The 23,452-nt window shown below is 38.3% G+C and overlaps 2 protein-coding genes across 2 annotated transcripts; both read right to left on the minus strand.

The window, feature by feature from the left end:
* Positions 1-1,908: 1,908 nt before the first annotated feature.
* On the minus strand, positions 1,909-7,973 carry c19h5orf15 (chromosome 19 C5orf15 homolog). Its single transcript, XM_008332314.3, has 3 exons — positions 7,807-7,973; positions 4,148-4,803; positions 1,909-3,677 (listed from the first exon to the last, which is right to left on the minus strand). Exons 1-3 carry the CDS (start codon positions 7,919-7,921, stop codon positions 3,543-3,545), a joined length of 906 nt encoding a protein of 301 aa, XP_008330536.1. The 5' UTR covers positions 7,922-7,973; the 3' UTR covers positions 1,909-3,542.
* An 897-nt stretch (positions 7,974-8,870) lies between these two features.
* vdac1 (voltage-dependent anion channel 1) lies at positions 8,871-14,668 on the minus strand. The gene is made up of 9 exons (XM_008332315.3): positions 14,517-14,668; positions 12,525-12,594; positions 11,687-11,736; positions 11,207-11,359; positions 10,980-11,032; positions 10,469-10,696; positions 10,180-10,330; positions 10,031-10,088; positions 8,871-9,944 (listed from the first exon to the last, which is right to left on the minus strand). Exons 2-9 carry the CDS (start codon positions 12,589-12,591, stop codon positions 9,853-9,855), a joined length of 852 nt encoding a protein of 283 aa, XP_008330537.1. The 5' UTR covers positions 12,592-12,594; positions 14,517-14,668; the 3' UTR covers positions 8,871-9,852.
* Positions 14,669-23,452: the final 8,784 nt, after the last annotated feature.

Here is a 23,452-nt window from a genome sequence, read left to right on the forward strand (position 1 = left end):
ATTTTTTATTATTGCCTGTGTTTTGGCTGGAAATTAAAATATACATTTAATTTTCTATAAAAGCAAAGGCTTGGCGAGGAAAAAGTGACCTTAAAAATATTGCTTTTTGGTGGAAAACATTTTATTTTTTTCCCCAGGATTCAATTCCTCACAGAGGATAAAAAACCCTTTTCCAAAGCCACTGGATAACCATTGTCAGGATTTACACCCCTCAGTGACTGGGAGCAGTTGTGTGATTTTCCAGCTGGTGGGTTTCATTCTGTGCCGTCCCTCAGACAGATCTGCACAAATAACTGCAAGGAAATATCAGCATCTTGTTATCTCGCAGCCTGTGGATGTTCCATCTTTGACTTTTATTAAATGCATTTAAAAGACCAACAGACTATTGACTAACACCACATTCCATGCTGCCAAGACAGCAATCAGGAGTAACTTGGTGTTGGAGTGTTGAGCCCAGGCATATATTGGCACATAGACCAGGGCTGTCAAACATACGGCCCGCGGGCCAAAACCGACACACTAAGATGTTCAATCTGGCCCACATGAATTTCTAAATTTTTTTTTTTAAAACACAAACGCTTCATGTTCATTTAATTATATACATACTAATAATAATGAATTTCTAATATACCTCTTTGCATTAAAACAATAGGGAAAAACATAGACTTATTGTCATTTATAGTTAACTATGTTATAGTTGCACTGGTCTGGCCCACTTGAACTCTAATTAGGTTGTACGCGGCCCGTGAAACCAAATTTTGTTTGACACCCCTGATGTAGACAGATTAAACCTGCAATCGAAAACACCAGACATTTACGCTTTAGCAACGTCCAACAGTATCGAGAGCACAACCTGTTGACACAGATCAGCAATAAATATTTTAAACCCATTTTTAATTGCTTTATTTCTTTGTTTAGGTAAAAATATAATATAATACGTAATAGAATTATAATAATATGAATACTATGATACTGGTTAAAATACCTTTATTGGCAGACATCGTGTTGAAATGTATTTGTTTTGTACTGCAGTTAAAAGGACAGACAACTCTTCTAGGGAGTACATTCAAGTAGAACGCTCTCTCTCTCTCTTTCTCTCTCTCTTTGTCAAACTGTACTATGTCGTGGCGGAATTGTTATACATTTGTTTTTTCTGACTTTCCAGCTCAGTGGAGTGTGTGTTTGTGTGTGTGTATTAGAGAGACAGAGAGAGAGAGAGACACTAAACAATTCATACTATATAGGATACACAGACTAAGGTTTCCTCTGCGTGGTGTTTAGGAGGGATGCTGGGTAATGGTACATAAAAAGTGCCAAAGTGTTTTGTGTTTTTCCAACACAGTCCTCTGATTTTGTTGCCATTCTCTGTGCAGACATAGGATAAAGCCCTGAAATAGGGGCTGGAATTTTATTTTCCTTGCTGCTCCAGCTGGGATGTGACTCATTCCATTTTCTCATTTCATTTGTTAAGCAACAAATACGAAAACCTGGACGTTTGCAGCTGTAATGTAATGTAGTGATGTAATTATTTGTGTGTATATACTGCCTCCCTGTGGTCAAATCGTTTATGTTACATTTGTGCGGGGGGTGTATTGTAGGTTCATGTCATACAGGAGAATCACATAGAAAGTCATGAATGTTTAACATTCACACCCTACTACAGCTGCTTCATACTTCACTAAAAGGTGCTGTAGATGTCAGTGTGGTGTTGATTAATGGATTCTTGCAGTGAGACAGAAAGACTGGCTCTGCTGGTTTTAATTAGGCCTTAACTATTAACCAGCTCATGCTAGGCAGCACCAACTTCTGAGCCTTATAAAGTCAAAGTGTGAAGAGGGGAAAGTAAAACATTCAGGAAGGCCAACAGACCGGTGCTCCCCACCTGGGATAAATAAATGACATGTGGTATGAACTTTTTACCAAGTTGTGCTTTATTGACCAAAAGGAGATTGTACATATTCTACAGTTGATTGCAAGATCCATCACCTGGACACAGGACACCTCCCTCACTCATTTTCAAAGTCATGTGACAGAAAAATCACAGTGCAAAACATCGCATTATTACATAGTGTCCCTCGTATGGAAATGGAGTGGATTCAAATGAAGGCATGAGAAAGCAGAAGAGCGAGAAGAGAAAAGGTTTTCATCCGGTGCTCGTGAGAACATGAAGACACAGGGAAGATCATGTGACGGACACACGTGACAGTTAAACGTACCAGGAGAGGACACAACATTTCTGCCACACCAAAGACAACACAAGGATTATAAAGACTTCACCGAAGTCATAAAACGAAGAAAGAAAAAAAGCCCAGGATTTCTGCATAGCAAAATCTAGACAGTAGTAAGAAAAGAGTTTCCGTACAGGACTAGGTAAATGTAAACAGGTGGTAAAGGAAGGAAGTTCGAAAATAAATCTCTTTTTTCATAAATTATCGTATTTCACAGAATTGAAGCTACAGCTATAATTTTGATTTTACAAAAAGTTTTGAGGGCTGAAATCGTATCATATTGCAACAGAAGCGGTCATTTTCACATAGGTGTGCACTGGCAGTAAGGGCAGTAACAGCAGTAGTCAGCTTACAGTTAGCGCCACCTTGGCCTCTGGCCATTCCTTAATAAGCATCACTGCTTTTGTAACACACACACCTTTGTAAGCCAGGGAGGTGATCATGTGAAAGTCAAGGAAAACAATCAATAGCCTGTGTACCGGTGTGGCTCAAGCCTCACATTCCAAAACGTGAATTGAACTGATTATTCAGCTATGTCCCTTACAGTGTGGCTTTATTTCCGTGAAATACTACGTTGAGTTCATTCTAAGTACATTCTGACCAACTTCAGAATCTGCAGTTCAATTTAAATGGCTAAAGCACAGAAAATCATCCCTGTCGCCCCCGTGCTAAATGAACAGCATCATTTTCCCATAAAAGGAAAAAGCGTTGTTATTTTATGTGGATATGCGTATAAAATGAATAAATCTTTTAAAATAATTTGAAATACAAATAAACATATATTTCAACCACACTTGAATCAAAAAAGCTGACACCAGTTGAGTCAGAAAAGTCAGGGATGCCTGTATTTTGACATGTGCATCAATGTCTTTAAATCAGTTTCTATTTTGATTTTCTTCTGATTCAAACATTCACATTTTGATTAACAATACAGAATGAGAATAGCCTTTATTACAACCTTGTCCACCCTTCTACTGATTAACAAATCACATTTGGCAAGGAGGAAACTAGACTGCAACGAGAAATAAATACAAAATATATGACCACTTACGATCCAAAACATCCAATCCCAAGGGGTTACACAGTTATAAAACTTATTAGAAATTATGATGAAATATAACTAATATGAAAAACAGTAAAAAAAAGGAAAAAAGAAATGCAGACAAACTGTTTTTCAATGTTGGCCCCAGGAGGGAGAAAGAGAGAAAGCATCAATCATAACGAAGCACAGCATTATGTCAGTGCAACTGGCCAGGAAAGAAAGCCCACGAGCTCTGAAAAGGTCTTCAGCATTCGTCCTTGCTGGAGTGCGGATCAGAAAACGTAGTCGCGGGTCATTTTGAGGGACGGCATGGCTTCGTTGACATTCTGATCCAGACGGTGATACTCTATGTTGCTACGGGAACATAAGCCTTCCTTCCATCGCCGTGTTTGGGTCAAGAGAACAATCTTCAAAAAAAGAGCAAAACATGAAGGTAGGACTCTGACTGAGTGGTTGAGAGGCTGTGAGATTGAATAAATTCAGAGAAATAATGAATTACTTCATTGTGAAAATAACAAAGCTTTGTCTTTTATAGCCTCCACTTAAAGTGTAAAGTTTTCTGTAGGTGGTGTTTTCATCAGTAAGCTTTTCTTTGTAGAATTCTGGTATTTCACACAGGCCTTTGTCTCAACTAAGAACTAAAAGCAAGTGAGTTTATCCAGTTAGTTAGTTTATCCAGATCTCCACCACCATCAACTGAAACATAGTGGTTTCAGTAGTTGTTTCTTTTGTAACCACCCTGCCAAACACGAGACATGTGGGCATTTATGATTGATACAGACTTCTCTATGTAACGTACATACATAAAGGGAGCATAAATGAAGCTCGCAATATTAACCAGAGAAGCAGTATAATTGTTTCCATTAGTGGCACTCACCTTCTTCTTGTTGTGGTACATTATGTAGATGAAGGCCACTAGGACAACCAGGATGACCAGATGGAAGAAAAAGTGTGAGTCTTCCTCCCCTTCTGCATTGTAGCTTCCTTTCTTGAATGCAGGCTCCTCTATCCTGCCTTGCTGCAAATCCGAAAGGTCTTTGAGATCATCATTGTTAAATTCAGCTCCAATATCGTCACTTTCATCAAAGCTATCCAAGTTGCTTTCCTCGTAATCGGATTCTTCTTCATCATCATCATAGAGGAAACGGTCCATATCAATTTGATCTCCCTTCTCTTTGTTCTTGTCATCTACTGGCTCTGCATCAGTGTCCTGCTCCGAGTTTGGTTTGTTGAGCCCTGGTAATTCTTCACCTGGTTTGGTTGAGGTTGTGCCAGATGTAGTAGTAGGTGCTGTGGTGGAAACCTTTGTGTCATCTTGGTCCGCTGCTGCAGCGGGACTGCTTTCATTTAGTGTGTTCTCTCCTTGAAGCGAGGAATCAATGACGGAGATCCCGTGCATCTTACCTTCATCTGCAGCTGTTTTGTTTGCAGGATCTGTTTCGGTTACAGGCGATTTAGGACTTGTGGGATTTGGTTCCTCCAGACTAGTCAGATTTTGGGGCAAAACTTCTTGTTGACTGTTTCCTAATGGTTCTGTCAAAAAAAAAAAAAAAGTCAGCATTTGGTTACCTAATAGAAAGCTGATGGAAAAATACAACATTAATAACATAGCAGGTGTTAATTCAGCCTGCTTTGAACCATTATATATAGAAAATTATATAGAAAATTTTCAAATAAAGTAAGTAAAATTACAACTTAAACCTAAAGTTTTCACTCTTTTAACAGATGTTCCTTAGCATGATACAGAAACTCCTATGTGAATGGCAGAACAAGTATTTAAACACAACTGGGTAAAGCCATAAATCTTTCAGCTGCCTCTGCTGTGTACAACTGCACTAAACAGCAGTTTCTCCTAAGTCTTGCTGTTTCTCTGTTAACAAGCATTTCCCACAAACTCTGACCTCTGCCAATAACCGTAATTAACAATACAAGACTGTCTGTTGTCCTTCTATCATATACCATGTCATCACATTCATTTAGATATAACCAGGATTCCTGGTAATTTGTTGTAATTATTTGTAATGACCAAATTACACTGCACCGCATTTACACGTTGGTAGAAGGCATTTATTAGACCATTTTCACTTTCATCATTTAACTGAAGCTTAACTTTATTGGTTTATAAAAAATATCTGAAGCTGATTCAGTCTACAACTTTTGTCCGCAAGTTAATGTCTTGACCACATTTCTGTACTTTAACCAGCATATTGGCTCAAATCATTATTAGAAAAAAAAAAAAAATTTTAGAAAAGGAGGTTTTGTGTTTAATATAAATGCTTTAGAATTTGAATGAAATTTGAGAGAAAACAATGACAGTGTTGGGGTTTTTTGCCCAGATGTTGGTACATGTCTCACTGAGTGGTGTAATAACCATACTATAATGTCTGCAGTATAAAACATTGTCTAATTAAAAAAGAATTAAGAAACTTTTCAAAAAATTCTTCATGAGCTCTACAATAAAGCCACAGCCGAAGAGCTAAAATTATTTGCATGCATGCGGCCAACCCCACTGAATCAACGACACCATTTAAGCAGTATGTGTCAACATTATTCAATCCTGTGGGACCGGGAGGCGTTGCTAAGGATGGGAGGATAACGCCAAGGAGTTGAAGCCTCAGAGCGGGACCAACACATGAGAACAAAGGGTACTATTCATACACATGGGCCACAGGCAGCATAAATAATCATCAACGAACAGGAGATCTTTGTGGCAGGCAGCAACAGCCATGGGCTTTTTCACATCAAATTGCAAGTGGGGAAATTGAGAATTTTCACTTTGCAGCTGAGTCTCACTCAAAAACTGTCACAACATAAGAGTGATACAGATTTGAAAAATGCAAGTCATGTTTAATGCGCAAAATGACTGTGAAAAAAAACTGTCTGTCAAGTAAGGTTACAATAGAATACAATCCACCCTCTGTTCAAATAATGTTCTCCACCCAGATTGTAAATAAAAAAGCACAGAAGAACTTAAGTAAAAGGGCATCGGAGGCATTACATCTCTAAATCTGTTATATTAATGCAACATGTATTAAGTGTAAACACAGTTTAAAAGCTGTGGTTAAATAGTTCAGAAAGAAAATGTCAAAAGCAGGTTCTGTTCTTACTTCAGGCCACCAAAGTTATAATATTGTAAGAGCGAATACAGATATTTTCTTAGATAATACTCTGTGATTGGGACATTAGGGAGACAACAGAACATGAACAAGAACACAAGGGACACACTGTTGACAACCACACAACACCTGTCTAACTGGGTGTAAACAAAGGACTACTTTTATTTAAGTGTACGTATTCTTAAACAGGTTTTAGGATGTTTCTGGCCTCTACAAACATTCTGCCAGTTCCACTGCTGTTAACTTTGATTTTTAAAAAAACAACAAAAAACATTGGACCAGATGAATAAGCCGATAAAGAACATGTGAAGAACTTGATACTTTTTATCTCAATTACTTTTATCTCAATGGACTTCAATAAGTTAAGAAGCAAAACACGTGGTTCAATGTACACCTTCAGTCAAAGTCCTGTGCTAATAAAAACGGTTTTACAACTTTGGACTTTCCTTAACCTTCAACTACTAAGTGAGGTTTCTATGATGAGCCGCAGGGCCTGACAGGCTGTAATTAACACCTCGGTTACATGATGGAAGCATCTGGACCCAGTCAAGATCACAAAACACTTAACCTAGGCAACACCTGAGGGCTGTCACATAGCAGAAGATTCAAGTTACACTGGTCCTGACAGAAGTTTAAGACAAGAAACACTGGTTCTTGAAAGGAGAACCATGCCAGAAACTATTGAAACTATATGACTAACTTGACGTTAATAGGTAAAATATACATAATTGAAAATAAATTGTAACTGTTAGTAAATGTAACTTAGCTCTACTCAACCTGGGCAGATTGAAGCTGTTAAGAAAATACACGACTTCGTCAAATCCAGACACGGTGAGTCGGGTTTAATTTCCGACTTTTTAAACGTTACATTTTCACGCATAATATATTTACACATATATTTTTATTTTCATACAGAAACACTGCTCTGTTTGGTTGCTCAAAAAACGACATTTTCATATTTGTACTAAAATTACAAATAAGTTTACATAGGTACATAAGTAACATAGTTATTTAATCTCTTATTCATAAATAAATAATGTTGGTATTTTCCAATTTAAATATACGACGTGCGTCACGAACGTGTTAGGTTATTTGCTTGATATTAAAAGCCAGTTGATAATTTAGAACTACTATACTAGACTAAGACTTGAGGACTAATTCTGACTCAATTTAAACCCGTTTGAGGACTAATTCTGACTCAATTTAAAATGATTATACGTTTGGTCAGATTGTTTAACAATTTAACTGTAAACGGTTTTTTAATCTATCACTGACTCTTTGGCTTCCTTCGTTGACGTTGTTGCTCCTAGGCTTCACTACTAGGTTACCTGCAACTTTAGCCTGTGGCTAGCTCGTTCATTAACAGTCTCGTTTGTTTGAAAAACCGTTCTTTCAGATACGTTTAACGTTTACAACCTACCTGTAATATTCACCGGGAATGACAGGACGATACCGACAAACAGTTGGACAAGAATCACCAGGAAAAGGGCAGAAATTTTTCCCCTGCTGTGCTCCATGTTCCTGCACGTCGCCATGTTGATGCGCGAGTAACTGAGGAGGCGCGGCTTGGTGTGGCTACACAGAGACACCATTAGTCAGAACATACGTCAGGTACACGTCACTGGTTTTACTAGTTCTATGGAGTTAATTGTTTTATTATTATTACAGTTTAGAGCAAGAGTTAAACGTTTACTTACAGCAGTAAAAGTTGGCGAGAATTTTTTAATATGTCATATTTTAACATATCTGTGTGTCAGAAGTGTACTTACTTTTTACTTTACAAGTAGGAATGCAATTATTATAAATAAAAATAGATACCCCAAACCTGTAAAAAGGTCTCGCGCATATCATGCATAAGCATTTTAATAGTTATGCTGAAAATTGTGAAGTGGAGTTAAACTCAAGTTTTAGAATAAACAGATCATATTACTTGTTAATTACGTTAATTAGGATTTCATAACTCGTCATGTTTCCAAAATTGAAGAGTGCACAGTAGTTGCCAGAGGAATAATGATTATAATTCAAAGAGTGCACAGTTGTTGCCAGAGGAATAATGATTATAATTCAAATTCAAATTACACATACTGTACTGTTGTTCTTGTTCAGTTGTGAACACCCAGTGTGAAAAAAAAAAACCCTGCACCTGTACCCATACTTGTAAAACTAGTCTTGTAGTCTGTTTTTTAAACATTTTGTAAATGACTCCTGTCTGCAGGGAAAGACAATGGCAAACATAAATGTTTATTGAACTTGAAAGAAGTGGCTGTAGAGATTTTGGTGATGTTAATGTTGTAATTCCCTTTACATTATCTACATAGCACTAAAAAAATGAAAAAAAAATTAGTCATCTTACAGATGTAAGTTAATTCCTTTTATTGCTTATTTTCAAATGTTAGCTTTCAAACAGGAAGCTTTCAAATTACACATACTGTACTGTTGTTACGCCATTAAGCGACAAAAAACAATTAAAAAAATATCCAGAAATCAGTTTTAAGATGTTATTTATTTATTTAATGGAATGACAGTATAGTCAAGTACATCAAGCATGAGTCCCATAACCAGCTGTGGAAGACGACCGTTTCTTTTTCACTGAGTAATTTTCCCCTCCCTACGGAGAGTTTCAACCGCATGTGTTCTACTAGTGTCTTCTTTTCTTGACCAAAAACAACAGCCTTTGTAAGACTTAATATTGGACTTACAATATGTAAAACTGTCATTAAAATATCATTATATATATATATATGTGTGTGTAACAAAGACATGAATCACACTGACGGCATAAAACAACAAGTGAGACAAAATACACAGAACACACTCACACTGGGGTGTCGTGTCTCTTTTGACCTACTGACAACTGCATCCAAGACAATTTAACGTATTGTATAATGTGAACAGACAAACACTAGAGGTCTCCAGTGCAGCAGTGATAAAACTAGACTGAGTCATAACACCATTGACAGGGGAGTGCTTCCTGGTGCTAAGCAACAGCACCATCGGATGGTGTAAGTATGTAACGGTATGCCTCCAATGTGGAGCCCTACTGTATCTGCATTTTGGGCTGAACAAATTTGGACCTTCCCTTTTATATATGCATTGGAATGAAAAAAACAACACAAAATAAAGCCTTGTGTATAAATATAGAGGAGTGATACAAACGTGAGGCCAATAAGAATGAGCGCAAGGCTACTTTAACATCGGTGGCTACACATTTCAAAATCTTTTTTTTTTTTTTTAATTTCTGATATTTGCGTTTTTAACTTGAGGTTTTGATTTTGAAAATACAATGTTCCCTAAAAATGGTCCTTCAAAATTGTTGCATTGTTGCAGGAAATTTTTAAACCTTTACACTCTGCTGAATTTTAAGGGACACTGTAATCACTTGAAGGCTAACTAACTAATAACATAAGTTAGGATTGTTTGAGGAAGGGACTTTGTGTGTGTTGGTACAGGTTTGCTTCTCATCCTCCTATGCCTGGAACTCAAGGCCAAGGCCGAGCTTGTGGCCTCCAGCGTTGATATTCTTGCCATCCAGCAGAGCAGACAGTGTCAGCTTGATGCCTGAAGAAACAGCAAGATGAGGTTGTAGTTTTATATCACTCAATATAATATACATGTCCGACATATACTGCTGAACAAGCACTCACCTGGCTTCAGAGTCTGAGTGTAGCCCAGACCTACAAGGCTGGAGTTATTCACCTTGGCCTGTGAAGAAACCACAGAAAGTCAACATGGCTGACTTATATATGATGTACTGTAAATAAAACAGGGAGTCAAAAAAGCTAAATCCCCTCACAGAGAAAGCGGCATCAGCGTCGATCTGATACTTTGCAGCAATGCCAAAGCGAGTGTTGCTGTTCCCAGCTGTCCAGGCCAGGTTGACGGCCGTCTCCAGCTGGTCGTTCACCTTCTGGTAGATGGAGCCACCAAACTCGGTACCATCATTTCTGAGGGGGAAAAAAAAAAAAAGAAGATATTGACATGACCTCAGAAACAGGTTACTTAACGAACACCGACACAAAATACTGAACAGAGAACAGTCAAAGTCATATAGATAAAGCAGATATCAGTTTTCCAGCACTTACACATTTGTATGAAGCTGGAACTCGTCCGTCTTGTATCCCACGGCAAAGTTGCTCTGGGTGATCCTGTTCCTGCCAGCCTCGAAGGTCATCTGGTAGCCGGCCAGCCAGCCCTCGTAGCCCACCACTGCTGCACCGTGGATGGCAGTGCCGTTGATGTCGTAGTTGACGTCACAGCCGAGGTTAACGTGGTCGCACTTGTAGGCCGTTTTCAGTTTGCCACCCTTCTTGCTGTAAACAGATGGACACAGGGGGATCAGTGAGTATTTACCAAGACAGTACTGTCCCACAAAGTACAAACTTGGACAAAAACGACCAATGGATAAAAGGCAGATTCAAAAGTGATGATCACCAGAGAAGCAGTTCACATTATTTACATTTTCTTCTATTTTACTTTACTCTATTACCTTTGGTTTTTCAGACGTAATGGAAATATGTGGACAATACTGCACACATTTAACATGGGTGGGTTGGGTTCAGACATAGGGGAAATTTAATTCAAAGACATGCTTACCCAGTGTTTGGTGAGAAAGAAGAATCAAAGGTCAACTTCAAACCTTTGGCCAACTGTGGAAAGAAAGAAGGATGTTATCACAAGGACAACATAAATAAAATCTTAATCTGATTTTTACTTTAATTTAATTTGACTTAGATCCTTTAATACAGGCCAATTAACTCAACAAAAAATACAGACATTACTATTAAAAGAAAACATTTCCCGATCCCAAACCGACCACTGACCTGATCTTCGATGGTGATCTCAGTGCCCAGGGTGTTGTCTGTGTTCCACTTCTCTGTGAAGGTCAGCCCGTGCTCTGCCCACTTGTACTTGGTCTCCAGGGATCCAGTGACCTTGCTGGTCTCGGTGTTGGCAGAGCCTGTGCTGGTAAACTCCTGCACATCACATCATCATTGTCAGGCTCGTACAGACAGGTAGTTCTAATGAGAACATTGTCATTAATTACACATTCCTATTGCAGAATTTATAATCTAATTTAACATATATTAGATTAGCACAGGGACCACTTTCAAAGCCAAGGAAATATAAAAAGTAGAGAAGAGCTTATTCATATCAACTGCTAAAACACTGACATCCTTTTGGCAGCATGAATCACATATAAGGTCTGATTCCAACCGGCCAACAGCCTTTAAAGCTGTGATAGAAAAGCTGCAGTCAGTGGTGATAGCATGATAATCTAATAAAAACAGAAGAGCATTCACCAGTCCATTCTCAGACTTTGTTTTCAGGTCCAGCTTGATGAGGCCAAATCCTGCAACAGACAATATTTTTTTAAAACTTTTATTCACACATCATCGCAGGTATTTTTTTTTTTTAACTTTTATTCACACATCATCGCAGGTAATACGTCTATGAATAAAACACCTGATGTTTGGTGATCATTTGCACTACACAGCTTTGTGTATACACCAAACAAATGGGGGATGGGAGTCTTTAACTGTATGCTCCTCTACTCTCAACAAACCATAAACCAAACCAGCTGATGCATCGGATATTTTCTATTTAGTGCCAGATTACAATAGAAGTAATTTAATGTTACCCCTTCCCAAAAATACATCTATAACTTAGTAGTCAGTAGCCCCAATACATCTATAACTTAGTAGTCAGTAGTAACTTTATATCTAAGTAATTTTATGTCTGACCAATTGCACCCTCGACCTCACTGAAGAAAGGATTTCAGATTTAATTTTTATTTAAATGGAATAACAAGAAGTCATCTTTGATTTTCATTAACCATTTGCTCTAGTTTTCTTTACTTTGCAGTGCACTCAATTTGGTATTCTGACCTGGTAACTAAAATATTTTATAATCTGTTTTAAAGTGTCAAAGAGAAGTTGCTGGGATGGTTGTTTCAGACTGAAATCGGTTTCATTTGCAAAACTGAAAGCTCACTGTCCCCCTTCTCCTTTTGGATTTTATTAGACCTTGCACAACTGAGTGTCAACATGAGCAGTGATTACATAAGTGAATACTGTTTGCATTCAGCTTAAGAAAAAAAAAAACCCACACATTTTTACAGCTGTAAATAATGTTACTTACCATAACCCTTGGTGAAAACATCCCTGGAGGACTTTCCAAGGTCGACGTAGGTAGGAGGTACAGCCATGTTCTGCAAAGACAACAAAAATAATGACCAGCGCTGTGACGGAGAATGAGGCACTTGAACCTAAATCTATCTTCAAAGTGACAGAGAAACACTGTTGAGAAAGAAAAAGAAAAAAACGCTTTCTTTATGTTTTGTCAACACACAACTCTGGTGGAGCTTCGGCCTTACGTGTGCTGCACACAGTGACACATTCCTGCAGACACATTCTTTCAAACCTGCATTCCTGACACTACAGTGGGCAGGAGGCACGTGTCACATTCTGCACCAGTATTCCAATACAATGACACCATTTAAACAGACACTGTGACATGTTGGATTCCCTGATGCTCATTTATTTTTTCATTTTTTCTTTTTCATGGTACAGTGAAGGTCACAGACTTCGCCTTCATTCTCTCCTCTCTTTTTTCTATTGAGCAAATTCTGTATCTCATCACAAGAAAAGGCATAGGCTTGGCTTTTCAATGGTGCAACACTTATACAAATAAAAAAGTTAAACAGACTTACTGATAACATACGAGTGTGTATTGTTAAGTGTGAGAGCAGGAATTCAGGCACATTACCAACAGAGTTGAAAGAAAATATGACATTCACATTTCTGTACAAATGAATGATCTTTAACAGCAAAATTCATAATTTTAACATTAATTCTTTGAATCAAAGTTAAATAAAATAATTAAGGTGAATCTTGAAAAACTAATTTGATTTAACTTTATATAATTCCCAACTTTTGAAGGATAATTTAATTTTTTTTTTAACAAAAGCCAATGTCCTGCTTGTATCTGGCTCTATCTACACTTCTAATCAATGTGTCACTTTTATTTAATATATGGACCTGTAATGTCACAAAACCGCAGTGCCTTGGCCACTGCTGATAAACTCTGCCATGCCTGGGTAGGTTAATGACTTTCACTGAGGCAGAAAGGTCATAGGCTAACATACCACAGAAGCTGGACAAAGGGAAGTTACCACATAGACTAAACAAATAGGAAATAGACAAATCCTATGAGTTAAAAAAAAGAGATGGCATGTTGATCAGAATGGTTACAGTGATTTTTACATATATAATATACATTTTATAAAGGTAACAGCAATTTAATAACAGTCAGTCACCACAGGAGGTGTTAAATGTACAAACGTACAGTATGTGATTTAAAGACATCAAATACACTGATTGAAAGTCTAAAAGCGATATCTAATTGGCCAATTCGAATGACAATTCACTTTACATGATCTATCTCGTGTCTTAGTTTACCTCTCAATGTGATTACATAGTAAAAGCTATCATCATGTTCTAATGAAGCAATTATCCCAATAGCCCAAGTGCAATTTTACTTCCTCCTCCACGTTAAGTTTGGGTGTATTCTAAATCTTTCGTCCAGTATCTGCCCTTACACCACTGAAGCCCAGTAAGACACAAACATAAACTTAATTTAACAGGTGTTGGAACTTCTTATTAGCTTTGAATTTTTTTTAAAATATTGAATCATATTACATTTAAGTTCTCTCTGTTTTATTTTTTGGAAATGTGATGTGTAAGTCTAGTCACCAAGTGAATCACCCAACGAGGTCAGAAGCATCATCCCATTGCCCTCTACAGCTAATGGATAAGCCTCAGAAGACTACGGCAGCTGTCGTGAGAAATATTGTGACCTGTCAGGTTGCGTGTATGCGACATGGTGCCAGAGGTCTACTTAATCGTCTCTGTAACTTGCTACATGTTGAATAACTACTGCTCACTGACAAATGACCGCACCACGAGATACTAGCCAGCACGCTAACAGGCCAAGCATCAATGCTAACAGTGGATTCAGAAGGACAGTCCCATTAGGTATGGAAGTCAGGAAACGAGGCCCTGAACCGTACACTCATTAGTGACTTAGCAGTGCTATTTTTCAGAAAACAAAAAATAAAGACAACAAACAAACCTATGTGAGTCCCAGACCAGGTCGACAAGATGCAGCTGAAGAACAGCACAAAGGAGGAGGAGAGAAGAGGAGGTGATGGTGCGGCGTCACGTACGCTACAGGTCACGCACGCGCTGACAGTGAGGGGACGTCATCGCCAAAGATACAACAGCTAGTCGGAGAAAAAGATAGTTCACCCCTCCAATTTTTTAGGGAGTTTACCAAACTCACATTTCACTTCTATCGTAGAGGACATATATTATACACTTTTTATACATTATTATTGTTTTTGTATCATTATACAATTATATATATCTACGTGGTATGAAGAAAATAATTAAAATAGCTAAAGAACAATGGGGCCTTGGCTTAACCAGAAAACTAAAGCTAACTTACACTCTATCTTGCTTCGCAATTTACTCTTTGGTGTCGACTGCATATTTGATTATGACGCAAAGGCGGATCACACCACCTGCAGCATCCAGCGACCTTTGAACAGCTGACTCCAGATCAGCCTATTATGAAACCTTTTTCACGCAATCTCAGCGCTGCCATATATACTGTAGTAGACAAGACACTTGACCGTTCACGTTTAAGCCTGACTAGTTTTAATTGCATTATGTTCAAGATATGTAAAATATCTATATATATATGTTGATTTGCAATAACAGATATTCTCTCTTCACATGGACTTATGACCAGTCGGAATTCAATTATAGATCTAAAAATGTACTGTAGATATGTCATTTAAAAAAATAAAACTTTTACCATTTTAGGTGTGCGTAGTGGCATATATTATTTTTGTATTTATTTATTTATTTATATTTATTTTGCATCAAACATTGGGGCATTAATCTTAGACAGTTTTTAGTTTTGTGCATCAAACATTAATTAATTAATTAATTAATCTTAGACAGTTTTTAGTTTTGTTCAGAAATTGTGACAAAGGGTAAAAACCTTTTAGTGCAATGAAACCTTAAACGAATTAAAAAAAGAGCTATAATACAAAGCATATAATTCTGATTAAATGTAAAGGTTGATATAAATGCATTCAGGACTTGATAATATTAGGGATGGCTTTTGAAAAACACCCAAAAGCTTTTATTTTAAAAATAATGCTACACTAAATACTGTATAAATGTCTGCCATTATGTAATCATGTATTTAAATAAAAAATACATTCTTTTTATAGTTACTTTTTTGGAGCATAACTATTAGCATCAATGAATTAGCTGGAGTTGAAAAGCCATCGTAAAATTGAATTAATTACATAATCAAATAAGTAATATTATGTTAATAATTACTAATTATTTCACATTGTTACCGTAACGCATTATTAAGCAATAAAAAATGTATCTTGCGAAATTATGTAATTAAACAGGAGAAAGTTTTTTTTGTTTTGTTTTTTGTTTTTGGTTGTTTTTTGTTTTTTGTTTTTTTTGCTTTTTTTTTTCAGTAACAAACACGTTCAAGATCTTCTCATACACTTTGCTCTTTTGTTTCGCACTTCTGCTACATTTTGTGTGCAGAACTCTGCAGAAAAGCACTCGTGTGTGGTTGCGTACAGGCACATCGCCAAAACCTTTAGGTGATTTCCTTTGCGAACTGGCAGCAGAAAAAACAGAAAGAAAGAAACTCACAGTGATCATACTTTCACCTATAAATAATCCCATATTTACCAGAATCATAATGACATAGAGCGAAACTTTGCAGGCAAATACAAAATGGGTCACTGAAATCCCCTTATACAACAGTTAAAGCCTGTTATCGGTGGATCTGCAGATTATAATCTGCCACTGACGACTGCGTCACTGCTTCATCGGGTTTATCGCTTGAGTTTTGGGGTTAGAAATGGCCACGTAGTGTTTGAGTTTTTATCTCCGTGAGTAGAACGTACGGGGGGGACATCGTCGATTAGACTTGATCTTTGGGACGCTACGACTGCAGCCAATAGATGTCAGTGTTGGTAAGAGTCTGGCTCCAGTCTATCAGCGGTTCCAGACTGAAGTCATCAGAGCATCATGTGCTTCACCCTATTTATTCATTTATAATTAAACCTCTGGTCTCTTTTCTAATCCTCTTCAACCAATAAAAATTGTAGCATCTTCAAATTTACCACTTCCAGATCAATACAGTATTATTTTGACTACAGTACAGTATTATTTGGAGTCTGATAAATATTAAAATCAATATTTATTCGGTTTAATTTTTTTAAGTTAGGTCTGCAAAGAAAAATGTTCATCAACATAATCTGAGAAGGATTTGATTTTTAATTTTATTCTATGATATTTTGTTTTCTGTTCACAGATCAGGCTGTTTTATATTTCTATTTAGAGTCTACTGTTAGGTGACTTTATTTAATTGTAAATTAATTTCTTTTAGCTATCTGTTAACTTATATTTTTAAACTTTGGTTATTTTCATTAAAACATAAATAAAGATCTGTGGCAATAAGATTTTATTTCTTTTATTTTGACTTTTTTTCACAATTTTTTCAGACAAACTTCACTCGGTTTTCTGCAGTAAATAAATGTAATCACTGATGAAAACACAAAAGAAGAGGTTGTCAAAGGTCGCCCTTTTTTTCTTTTTCTTTTTTTTCTTTTGTTTGTTTGTTTTTCTTGTATAGCAACTGAAAGAAAATACTTTTTTTTCCCATGTAGGAAGGATTATTCATTCATGCAAAATGTTTGGTTTCCAAGATTCACTTAGCCACTCAGCCAGTCGACAACAAACATTTTATCATACGTCTGAAGAAACAGCAATCATATATTCCATCATATATTCATATGATTCATATATTTACAGTATACTGCCATATGAAATATTTCACCTTTCAAAGACCCACTGAAGGCAGCGGTGCTGGGAAAGTGTGATTACTCCTATTAATTACAGTCACATGTGCGAACAGAGCGACTCAGAAATGAAAGGCCGCTGATGTACGAGGAGTGACACCTCATCCTTTAGCAGCCACAGCCTTTTGTCATTAAACACATTTTTGTTTATTCCCACATGTGTTTTTTAAGATGTTTCCATTCGTGTTGCATCACAGTAATCTCCAGTAACATATCATCAACAGCTAGGAACATGTTTGTCGCCTGTGGGTCGCCTTCGCAGGCAGCCAAAATTCATTTCCAGATCATTATAGACGTATCTGGATGCTCTGTTTTCGTCCCGGAGGCTTCAAAGGCGGCGCTGCGCCGGCTTCAAACAGCCGTCGCCCTGTGCCAATCTCATCCTGCTCCAGAAGACAACAAACACTGCAGAAAGAAGAAAAAAAAAAGTCAATCAACCCGGGCCAAGCATCACCAAAGTAAATAATATAAACTGTAAACAGATGTCATAATTTGCAACATATGGACAAATTAGGCACCATGTCATATTTTTTATATTCATCGGTTCACACAGGGATCAAACTCTTTCTTGCATTTCCCTCTGAGTAAATCCTTCTTCCATCCATCTGAAACCCTTCTCTGCTGTCACTGACTTCAGCCCCTGCTGCTGCTGCTGCTGCTGCTGCTTTTTCCAGCCAACAATCAAAGTCCATCACCCAGGGTTCTGTTCATACAGGAGAATAAATCACCTCATCCCAGCAGCGGTGGCCTAAGTCACAGAGCCGTAACCTTTTTACCTCCTTCCCTCTAGATCAAGTGCAACATGTACCAGGCTTTAGTTTCACAGTTTTACACCGAAAGATGGAGCGTCTCACAGTTTCCACATCTTCACGTTCACATGGAGACGAACCAATAAATGAAAAACTGTAGGAGATGACAGGTCCAGATGGATTTATAAAAAAAAAAAAAAAAATTCTCTTTCCGTCTGTGTTTGAGTCCAGAAGTATCAACATAAAAACTACCGATGCAGAGATTTTTGGCTCTCGTGTCATCATCTGATGTCTTTCATTGTGAGACACATAAAATATTGTAAACGATTATCCAACAGCACTTTTATGCCTGAGCATAAATTGTCAATTTTTATTATGTTTTCAACATAATTAAAATAAAATGTGGGTTCTGGGTAGATGGTGAGTGTTGGGAGGCATCCTTCTCAGTTATTGTCATGGAAGGATTGTTTTTGTACTACTGATAGTATGATGATCCGCTGTAGGTCGTACCAGCGTCTTATAATAATATTGATCCTACTAAATGTATTAAAACCTAAAAAAAATCAGACTTTAACAGTATTTTCTGATTATTGTTTTTATTGTTCCCAATCACTGGGTCACGACCCATTGATGGGTCGCATGAGTGAGACATCAGGTCCCTGAAGGTAATTTTCAAAAGTTTATTTGCAACTTCTTTTAGTATTTTGAAATAAGATAGCCATAGTAGCCATTTCTACGATTTTAAAATTTGTAGTGATAGCAATTTCTACGATTTTAAAATTTGTAGTGAAATTTCAATTCTTGACCCACAAACTTATTTTTTGTTTTTAGGAAAAACCATTTTACCTTTTTACTTTTTTACCCATCGCAATGGTTCTAGATATTGTGTTTGATAAACTTCATGAGAAAATTCATGTATTCTTTTTTTATCTTCTGTCAGATTTTTAGCTATCTTTTAGCTATGATTGAAATGAAATGAAGTTATTTCATCAAGCTAGCAAGTATTAAGTAATTTCATTTATTAAGTGTTATTTTGGTGATGATATTATGAGAAACGTGTTAAGTGAAGACGGCGGTTGTAACAGTTTTCTTCTTATGGTAAGACCAAGGAGGAAACTGTATTTTGTTGTGGTTTTGAAGTAACTCAACATGGGAAAAGTATTTATTTGTTCGCTGTGTCGATTAGCGTCAGTGCTTCTGCGTCGTTGACATGATAGGAAAACTCAAGAGATATGTTCTTCCTGTCTGAACTCTAGCACGTAGATTGGAGGCATGAGAAAATGTCAGGGCTCAACTGTGGTCTGAGCAGTGACTCATTCTCAGTGTGTGTGTGTGTGTGTGTGACTGACAGAGAGCTTGGTTGTGTGTGGCTTGCTGTATGTATAGCAGATGTGAGGATTGTTATCTCTCATTCATGGCGTCCCTGTGCATCGTTAGTTGGTAACGAGTCTGTTTTTTTTTTTTTTTCTTTGAATCCGCGTGACAGAGATGTTCTGATAATCTCTGCCAAGGCCTCTCAGTCTGCCACCTGCCTTATCTTCCTCTGTGGCAACTGAAACCATCCTGCAGCGTTGCCCAATGTTGCCTGCCGTATTGCCGGCAGAGCTCATAATTCAAAGTGCTATAAATAATTCTGTGTTTGCATAATACAATATTTTTCTTTGTGTTCCGGAGCTGGCAATTTAAGGTCAACACCCACTTCAGAAAATGTTGGTACATTTTTAGAAAAAAATGCAGTAGAAACATTCTAAATTTGCCTGTTTGTTTGTGATTCATCTCTGCCTGTTTTTATCAGATGAACAGAAAATTTTAAAGAAAAGTTTTTTTTTTTTGCTCAAAGGTGGAATTTTATAAAGATTACTCCACTTTGCTATCTGATTGTTCTATGAAAGATTAGAGCTACCAGACCGTCAGTGATCACTGTTGTAAATCACTTATTTACTTTTTTTATTTATTACTTAAAAGGCATCTGTTTTATTTACTGCAATGACTCAAAGCTCTCTATTAAGTAAAACTACAGCAGGGGTGATAAGGGGCTGACATGTCGGATCTGGAAATGAACCCTGGACCTGCTGGGTGCCCCAGGCCATAGGCACCATTACAGTGTCTAAAACAGTTCTATCACAAGGGGGCAGGCAACCTGGACAGATCTGGACTGCAGGCAGGCCAGTCGAACACACTCATTTGGTACAGGGCCGCAGTGGGACACGGTGAAAAAATGTACTTAATTTTTGATAATCCTGTCATATCCATTTACTTTCTATCTTTAAAGATAATCTGGCAATATTTTAAAATAATAGGTTACAAGTAACAGGTGCTTCTGGCTGACCAGTCCTTGGATCAAAAAAGGTCGGGGACCGCTGGTATAGATATAACTACTCCAAAACAGACGAATACATGTTTCTGCAATTGGTTATTATTTACTCAAGCTACAAATATGGGGGTGTAATAAAAAACTTTTAATTTCTCAGGTTAAGAAACTCTGCTGCATGAACTTTACTAAATACTTTTTAAGCTCCCGCGGGCCACACAAAACAGCTCTGCGGGCCGCATTTGGCCCCCGGGCCATGAGTTTGCCACATATGGATTAAATAGTTATTCTGACGACACTCCTGTTTTCCTAATATTTAAGCGAGGCAGATTAGTTTGGACAGGGCGGCTGATCCCAGCAGGAAGACGAACCAATCAGAAACCGCTCTGGGGATTTTACCCGTGAGTTGTGCACTCCAACCACTAATATGTGTTGGGACTTGGCAATCGAAACGTCATTTACTATTTTCATTAGTTAGAGGGCTTTATAGTGAAGGCCAGAATGGCTATCACTGGTCTGAGTAACAGGACACTTGGGACAAAGTGTTTACATCCACAACTTTATATATCACACTCCAAATCGGTGAGTGAAGTCTATAGTTTGGCCTGCGCTGATTAAGAACAGTTTACATTGTTATTCACATCTGCCAGTGTTGATTACAACATAAAACCACAGTCTTGGCAGAGAGAGCAGAGAGCTGCAGTCCTGCCAAAAAGTTCACCACAAACTATCAAACTGCCACACCAAACCTCCCGCTGAACCCGAACGGGATCAGCGTGCGAACTGAATGCAGGATCCTGCAAATCAGAGGAACTCTCCATATTCTTTCCCCGCGGTGCCTTCACTGACATCAAAGAAAGTAAAGGATGGTGTGGTATCTCTGTTTGCCTACTGTGTTATATGGCCCCGGGACACAGGCGAGGAAGCTGCCGAGGAAATGAGGATTTCATGTCTTTCATGGTTCCACCTGGCAGGTAGGGGCTGTGGTTCCTGTGTTCTGTGTGGTGCTTCGCCTCCAAATACATCATGGAAATGGCAGGATCTGATACGGACGTCCATGTGCCAGACATCTAACTACTTGTGATTCTGTGCAGAGGAGACACGAGAGGAAGAAGTGCTGTTACATCAAGCAAGAACGTGGAGAAGTTCAAATGAGGCTGAGGATGGGGAAGAGCTTTTGGTTTCACCCTTCCTTGCTGTTTGAGACCGCCCAACACCCAGTGCTCACACTAAGAAGATACACAAACACATGAGGTTCCATAGTGTAGAAGTTATCACACCTGAAGGTCCTGGAGGAACCTCATACTTGGCACTTCCTGTTTCGGCAGATCTGCTGTAAACACAACATTTTCTCCAGTGTAGATCCAATAAAGCTCTAGTATTTTACTGGTTCCATAGTGTTGCGGTTATCACGCCTGCCTTACACGCAGAAGGTCCTGGGCTTGAGCCCCAGAAGAGCAACCTACCTAATGGCGCCTCCCGTGGTTGCAAACTCACACTGTGAATTTCCCCACTGTGGTCAAACTCACACTGTGAATTTCCCCTCTGTGGGACATATAAGGGACTCCAATGGATTCTCTGTCTAAACATAGAAAAATGAGACTCCAACTTCTGGTTGGTCGGTTCAGTATTGGGTGCTCCTTGGCTCCTTTGATGTCTGCTGCCATTTAGTGGCATCAACAGAAATGACAGTCAATTGGTTGTAATGCATGAAACTAGAAGATCCCTGCTCTGATTTCTGCTGGTAACTGATGGTTCCAATATTTGACAAATCACTAACATGCAGTGTTGGTGCATTTTCTTCATTTTCAAGCGGGCCGTGCTGATGCCCAGAATGGGCCGGTTTTGGCCAGCGGGCCGTATGTTTGACACCCTTGCTTTACATTGAGCATAGGTGTGAATTTGAGTGTAAACGATTGGTAACGTCTATAAGTAGCCCTGTGGTAGAATGACCAACTGGCCATGGTGTAGCTTCCTCGCACGTCCGTGATCACTGGGATTTGACCCCGACCTCCTCTAAGACCCTTGGAAGGAATTTTCTTACAGTATAAAATACAGACATTTTCATTTTTCTGTTGATGAGTCAAATCAACCTGACTGCGCTGCAGTTAGAAAGTCCCAGAAAGTGAGCATTCATGATATTCTGGCACAGTTCAATGAAGCGGGAAAAATCCACTCATCTCTTCAACGGAGCCCATTGAAAATCCACCGCCTTTCACTTGAATCAAAGACACGGTAAAAGACGAGAAAAACCGCGGACTTCCTCCACTTCACAAAAGCTTCTCATGCTGTCATTCTTGATAATTACCGCTGTTTATTTCCCCAAAAATAGAAGCACAATGTGCCCTTTGTGTCATTTGTTTTCTCTTCATACTAAATTATAGCAATTAAAGCTAAACGTAAACTTGGCGCAAGAGTTCATTTTCGTTCATTCGTACCGACGCGGCCTCGACATCATTCAGCGGACGAGTGGAAATAGATCAAAGTGTGAAGCTAATTACTCGACAGATACGTCCACATTATTCAATTTCAATTTTAACTCAGGTTTCCTGTGGATTGTCTTGTGGTTTCGCTAAATGGCCATGGTTCCTCTTTGACACTTCGTCCAAACATGAAAGTTTCGGAAGGATAATTATGGGAGTGGAGACCCAGAGAGACGCCGTGCGCCAACTGAAAATCCCTGGCACCGAACGCCAAGCCTCAAGCCAGTAACCTTAGTCTGCTGTTTGATCCTGGCTAGGCTTTCACATCAGAAAAATCACCAAAAACGAGCTTTTATCTTCGGCAGAGCCAGGATCTCAGCGCTTTTATCACCGCGTGAATTGGCAACTTCACATTGTTTCAAGAGGACTCTACATTGTTCTGGTTCTTGTCATACGTGCTTTTGTAGTATGAAATCTCCACCGAGGTTTGTACGTTTATTCACTCTCCCGCAGAACACGGACCCCTGTCCCGACTAGAGTGTGGTTTCCACGTCAAAACTTCCGTCGCACATTTTAATCAAAATTTACTTGAGCATAAACATATATTTTAAAAAAAGTGG

This window comes from Cynoglossus semilaevis, chromosome 19 (genome assembly GCF_000523025.1).
Source record: "Cynoglossus semilaevis isolate Cse_v1.0 chromosome 19, Cse_v1.0, whole genome shotgun sequence".
NCBI classification, from domain to species: domain Eukaryota; kingdom Metazoa; phylum Chordata; class Actinopteri; order Pleuronectiformes; family Cynoglossidae; genus Cynoglossus; species Cynoglossus semilaevis.